The 7020-nt window shown below is 28.2% G+C and overlaps 2 protein-coding genes across 8 annotated transcripts in view; both read right to left on the bottom strand.

Annotated features, from left to right (window-relative positions):
* Positions 1-7020, bottom strand: part of LOC107628901 (organ-specific protein S2-like) — a 36720-nt gene that overhangs the window by 20086 nt on the left and 9614 nt on the right. The window lies entirely within an intron of this gene.
* LOC107628902 (organ-specific protein P4) overlaps positions 2471-7020 on the bottom strand; it is a 5035-nt gene continuing 485 nt past the window's right edge. The window contains exon 2 of one of the 2 annotated variants that reach the window (XR_001617877.2): positions 2471-3071. Coding sequence is in view for 1 of the 2 variants with exons in the window: in XM_016331534.2 (XP_016187020.1) it covers positions 6503-6868 (366 nt within the window). In the remaining variant the exon portion in view is untranslated. Of the gene's footprint in view, positions 3072-6297; positions 6869-7020 lie in introns of those variants that run through there. The other variant, XM_016331534.2, reaches the window with a different exon arrangement.

Raw genomic sequence — 7020 nt, 5'->3', positions numbered from 1 at the left:
TGTCATAGGATTGGACAACCCCCAATCCTAGGTACACAACACAACCCACACACTCCTCACACATTTATCACATTTTTTCCCTCAAATGCATTCTCTAGAGTTTGAACTCTAGACCTTAGTGGTGGGGAGGGGTGAAATGCCACTGAGCTAAAGCTCTTCGGCACTATTAATTTTTTAAGTCGATAACAAAAAATCTGATAACATGAATAATGGACCAATTTTTTGGCCCACCAAAAATAAAAAAATTTCACCCTAATTATGTAACAAAAAACCTTTTACTTTACTTTTTAAAATTTTTAACATTTACATTATTCACCTATACTTTTTCTTATTCATTTTAATTACCACTAGCCACTTTCACTCCCAACCACAATAATATAATAATAACAAAGGTGTATGTGGTCGTGTATGTCCTATAGATTTACCCGTCAACTCTCTTCCTTAGGTTAATGGATATTGAATCAATCGAACGAACTTTTAGACAATAGTTAGCTCAGTACAAAAAAAGAATCCTCAAGAAATGCTGAGAATTTTGGTTATATGAAGGTTTTTTCCCGTACTGGTTCGAAAAAAAAAAAGTCGACTGGATAATTTGAGAAGGTACAATTGTCCGAGATGAATTTTTAATTTTCAAATTTTTATTCAATTTACCTTTTAATAACTCATAATCAGATCTCGATGAATAAAAATTTGAAACTTGACAAGTTAAAAAAAACTTGTCAAGCATTAAAAATTTTTTTAATGGACGAAATTACAGTATAGAAACTCATATAGTTATATACATGTAGAAAAACACGTATTGCATAATCATTTGTTGTCCAATGACCCCAACATACTTATTCCACATATGATTTAACAGATAGAGTAAGACTTTTAAAGACAAAAGCTGAAAGGCTACTACAAAGTGGTTAGAAGTTGCAGTGAATTAATTAAAAAAATTGCAGTGGATTAGTAATTAAATAAATGGAGTTGAAACTCATTTTAACTCTTGAAATTTGGACTTGGCCTTTATTTCGATCCCCAAATTTTTAGTTACCCAATTAACACCCCCAAATATTGGATCGTGCCTCACGTTTGCTCCTATAGTTATTTCCGTTAACGGAGAGCTGATGTGGCACGTTAATTTGACACAGTGTGCATCTACGTAACACCCAACTTGCCAGAATGAATGCGTGATGAGTGAATGATGTGGCAAAAAGTTGTTTTCACTTAATTTAACTTCTACGCAGATGTTAAAACCCTAATTTGCATGGACTCATATTGAGTGAAAACAACTTTTACCACATCATTCACTCATCACACATATATTCTGACAAGTTGGGTGCCATGTAGATGCACATCGTGTCAACTTAACGTGTTACATCAACTTTTCGTTAACAGAAATAACTATAGGAACAAACGTGAGGCACGATCCAATATTTGGAGGTGTTAATAATTGGGTAACTAAAAATTTGGAGGTTGAAATTGAGGCCAGCTTTAAATTTCAGGGGTCAAAATGGGTTTTAACTCAAATAAATGATTTATTAAACGGTATAAACAGCATATTTTTTTTATTCAGGTGGATTAGACAACCCCAATCCTAGGTACCTCAAATGGATTGAACAACATCCAATCCTAGGTAAACAGTATAATGAATTCATTGTTTTTATTGTGGGCCATGGGTCGTAATTGATTTTTGGACCATGGGTGTATTTTATGCTTTTAGTTTTATTTTGTTGGGTTAAATTTATTGTGATTCATATTGGTTATTGTTGCGTTGTACTACTTGGGCAAAAAATGTATAGACTTTTTGGTGGAATATTGAGACATGTCCTAAGATAAAATAAGTCTTTGTTTGTCTGAGCAGGAATTTATGAGCCCACTCAAATAAACTAGAACATAAAGAGTTGTAGCAACCCAAAGCAAAAACAAACAAAAAAAACGATTGTAGCTACAAGAGCAAAACAAAAAAGAAATTACCCAACATGTACTCTTATAGTCTTATTACATCAATTTTGTTTTGCTCTTATAGCTAGAATCGTTTTTTTTTTTCCTCCACCAAAAAGCTAATATATTTTCTGCTCAAGTAGTACAACGCAACAATAACAAATATGAATCACAATAAACTTAATCCAACAAAATAAAACTAAAAGCATAAAATATATCTATAGTCCAAAAATTAATTACGACCCACCGCTCGCAATAAAAACAATGAATTCATTATCCTGTTTATATCATTCAATAAATCATTTATTTAATTACTAATCCACTGTAACCAAAAAAATTAATTCACTGTCACTTCTGACCATCTCGTAGGAGCCTTTCAACTTTTGTCTTTCAAAATCTGACTCCATCTATTAAATCATATGTGGAACAAACATGTTAGGATTATCGTGGAACAAACATGTTAGGATTATCGAAATACGCATTTTTCTACATGTTTATAACTATATGAATTTCTGTACCGTAGCAACACCCTAACAACAAGCCATTAATAAAACGAAGGTACACTTTATACGAAAACATATATCAACCATGAGATCTCAAATTGCCATCGCAATCTAAGTTCTAATAATCTAAATAATTGTTTAACACTGAACTATTATTTCAGAACCAAATTAAAGATCTCACAACATATCTTATTATTAATACACTAATACATAGATAACTAGGAACACCATAATATACGACGTTTTTTTAATCATCATCATAAACTTAATTCATTATTTCCTGTTAGCTTCACCGTAAAGAAAAAGATTTGGTTTCGGTTCAAAATTCTTCGCACAATATGTTGCTCCTTCTCCTCGGCACTAATAATTAATGTCCTCTTTATAAACAGAAACGTTTGGTATGGGTTCAAAATTCTTCACAATCTTTTGCTTCTTCTCCTCGGCACTAATAATGTCCTCTTTATAAACAGAAACATTTGGTATGGGTTCAAAATTCCTCAGAATATTTGTCTTGTCCTCTTCACATTTGTGCTTCAATCCATCAACAAGAAGGCCTTCGATTCCTTCAGAAATTTCATTATCTTTCATCACCATTTTCCCATATTCTCCAGGCTCTTTTCTTGATTCCAAAGTAGTAGCAAACTTATCCAACAAAATAGTGAGAAGGAAAAATTAGTAAAATGAAGGCTACACAATGTGTTCAAGTTCAACACATCGATTAATAATAAATTTAATTTACTTTTTAATATTTTAACTTGTTACAAAAATATTTAATTAAATTTTTTTTTTATAGATTCTTGATGCAAGTTGAGCTTCAAGTCTCAAAGGTAAAAAAATAGTAAATATATATGCTGATGATCCTCGCATTATTTCATCAATCTTATTTTCATATTGTATCATATATTCATAACTCTAATTAAGTTACTATTGAGTATTGATTGGGTTATTGGTGTTAAAGAAGGAGAATGCGAGAACAAATTAGTTAAAGACAATAACGAAGTGCGAATTATTATAATAATCGAAAGTGTGAAATAATGAATTAAAAAAAAAAAAGCATACCAAAAAGAGGAAGAGAAGGGAGAGAAAAGCAAGAGTTGGCTTCATCATTCTCAAGCTTCACTTCTGATCTATTGCCTTTCTTTCTGGTGTGAGAGTGATGGCTCATCTCATCATTTATTTATAGGATGTACTGGATAATTAGCCATGGAAAATTATAAAATTATAAGAACTATTTTTTTTCAACTAATAATTAATTAATATGCTTATTATTTCTTTTAAATTTTGCTTCTTTTGATAGAGAATAATGTTATATGCACCAATTTTGTGTTTTTTTTATGCTTTCTATTCTTAGTATTAAAAATAAGAACTATATTACTTGTATATTAAAATTAACCACAAAAGCCATCGGCATAAAATACATGTTAGAATACAAATATATATTAAAAATAAATTAAATTATATATATATTTATAGACAAATATATTGACATATATTTATACACAAATATATTGATGACTAATTTTAGTATACAAATAATATTTTTGTAAGAATAATTAATAAAAAAAAAGAAAAATTGATTTTGATATTATATAAAACAAGAAAGATTATGTTATGTATACATTAAAATTAGTCACTAAAATTATTTTATCCTAAAAAACTAAAAAGAGATACATAAAAGATTATTTCTTTACCCTAGCTATCAAACATGTCTCTATTATATAATTCTGTATATGTGGTTGTATTTTTGGTGTGATCTTTATTTCAATGGAAAAATGATATTATATTATTATATGATACGATGTATCGCTGCCGGAAATTATTTGCTTTGTTTTTTATCAATAATTTAGAATTAAATAATAGATTTAATGGTCACGGATCATATTTTTGCATTTTTTTACTTTAACAAATTTGAGCCACGTACGTAGTACAATGGACCCTGCCTGATATCACTGTTCTTCATCTGAATTTAGTATCAAAGGGTGTGTATGTAGTAGTTGAAATTAACAAAACTGTTCAATGCATTATTCAGTACAAACATGGCTGAAATTTTTCTACCATGGATCCTCTTGCTCCATTTCCTACTTATCATTATGGTATAATAAATTATGTTCAATTATTCTTAGATTCATGCAATTTATGGAATCTTTTAGTAATTTTATTATTGTTTTGCAGTGTTGATCATACCACTATAAAAAAAAAAAAAATATTTATAACAAAAAAAGTTATTACAAAAAATTTGAATTTTGAAACAAAACAAATTTATGATAAAAAAAAAACGATTGTAATATGTTTTATTATAAAAAAAAATTTGTAACAAAAAATGAAATTGTTACAATAAAAAATAATATTTTGTAATAAATTTTTTTAATATAAATTATACACATAATTTGTCAACTTATTTTATTTTTTAATTAATTGATATATTCAAGATAATAAACTCGTAATTTTTATCCGGACTTGCTAAGCTAGTTCATAATTGTAATTCGTTGAATCGTAAGACAGAACATAAATGTAACTTGTAAAATATAAAAGTTATGAAATTTTTTATAGCAAAAATTAATTTCACACGTAATGAAATATATCTCAAATAAATCAAATTATCCATAGGATTATAACTAATATATACCATAACCAGTCAAAAGTGACAACTCATAAAACAAATTCACAACTCAAATTAAAACACAAATTCATAATTCACAAGTTTATATGACGCTAAAATAAATTCAAATAGCAAATAAACCAACCAAACTACTATAATGAACAACTAATTAACTAAAATTTAAACAAGGCATTCAATAGTCACTCTATTCTTCATCAATCATAAAATCTTCACAAGTTTCACAAACTTCTGCATTACCATCTTCATTATTACAAACTTTATTTATTTACTATTTAGTACTTTCTACATGTTAGGTAATATAAATTTGAAAAATAATCAAATTATGGATTTTTTGGCTTTCTCCTAATAAAACTTCAATAGAGGTACATAACATGATAATAATTAATAACTTTAATTAAGAATCTAATATGGTAATCACTAAACACTTTATTGGGTGTATTTATATTTATTTTGGACTGGATTAAGTTTTTTTTTTTTGTTTCTCGTGATTTTTTAGTCCGATAGATTAATGATTAATTCGTCGTATATCGGAACTTTATTTAAGAGTTTATTATTGATAAATAAATTACTGCATAAGTAAAATAGGATTCGAACTCTAAATACTTATTTAAGCGAATTGAATTGAGCGATTGATTTATTCGAAGAGCTACTAATCCAACGGTATGATCCAGTTATCATTTTATTTCAGGTAATGATCCACTTATCATTTACTAGACAATACAATAGTATTGTTTTATTCACATGGGCTTTTCTAACCATTGCGAGAATTTAAACTCAAGAGAATTAAAAGCCTAATTTCTGCTTAGGCCGTGATCCAAGAACTTATTATGGGCCTTTAAGTAGACTAGAAATGGTGAAGGCCTGACCGCCAAAAAACAGATCTGTTTAAATCCAAAAACTGACTTTTTAAAGCCATTTTTTACTTTATTTATTATTTATTAAGTACAATTAAAATAATTATGTAATTTTAGATGTAATTATTGATAAATTTTTTACTTTATCACTTTATTAATCTTCTCATTTTAGAAGACCTAAATTCATAAATTACACACTTTGAAATTTTTTAGATGGACATAATTTGGCTCTTGAATAAAAACTCACTATTGTATTTTTTATGAGAAATTATGATAATATGAACATGCATAAAATATTTAAGCTATATAAATACTACGAATTAATCTATTATTTTAATTACCACTAGCTACTAAATTGCCATCGCAATCTAGGTTTTAATAATCCAAATAATTATTTAACACAACTATTATTTCAGAACCAAATTAAAGATGTCACAACATACCTTACTATTAATACACTAATACACAGATAACTAGGAACACCATAATATATATCACGTTTTTTTATTGTTAAAGCCAATACATTCTTCTTTTTTGTTCAGCCATGTGATGATAATAATAATAATCATCATCATCATAGTCATCATAAACTTAATTCATTATTTTCTGTTAGCTTCACCGGAAAGAAAAACATTTGGCTTCGGTTCAAAATTCTTTACAATATTTTGCTCCTTCTCCTCGGCACTAATAATGTCCTCTTTATAAACAGTAATGTTTGGTATGGGTTCAAAATTCTTCACAATATTTTGCTTCTTCTCCTCGGCACTAATAATGTCCTCTTTATAAACAGAAATGTTTGGTATGGGTTCAAAATTCCTCGCAATATTTGTCTTCTTGTCGCCTTCACATTTGTGCTTCAATCCATCAACAAGAAGGCCTTCGATTCCTTCAGAAATCTCATTATCTTTCATCACCATTTTCCCATATTCTCCCGGCTCTTTTCTTGATTCCGCGGTAGTGGCAAACTTATCCACAAAAATAGTGAGAAGAAAAAATTATAAAAATGAAGGCTACACAATGTGTTCAAGTTATCAACACATCCCTACTAATAAATTTAATTTACTTTTAATATTTTAACTTGTTATAAAAATATTTGATTTAATTTTTTATATATTTC

Source organism: Arachis ipaensis, chromosome B03, assembly GCF_000816755.2.
Source record: "Arachis ipaensis cultivar K30076 chromosome B03, Araip1.1, whole genome shotgun sequence".
Taxonomy (NCBI): domain Eukaryota; kingdom Viridiplantae; phylum Streptophyta; class Magnoliopsida; order Fabales; family Fabaceae; genus Arachis; species Arachis ipaensis.
Note: the sequence above shows the minus strand (reverse complement) of the source record. Positions and strands in the feature narration are given on the sequence as shown.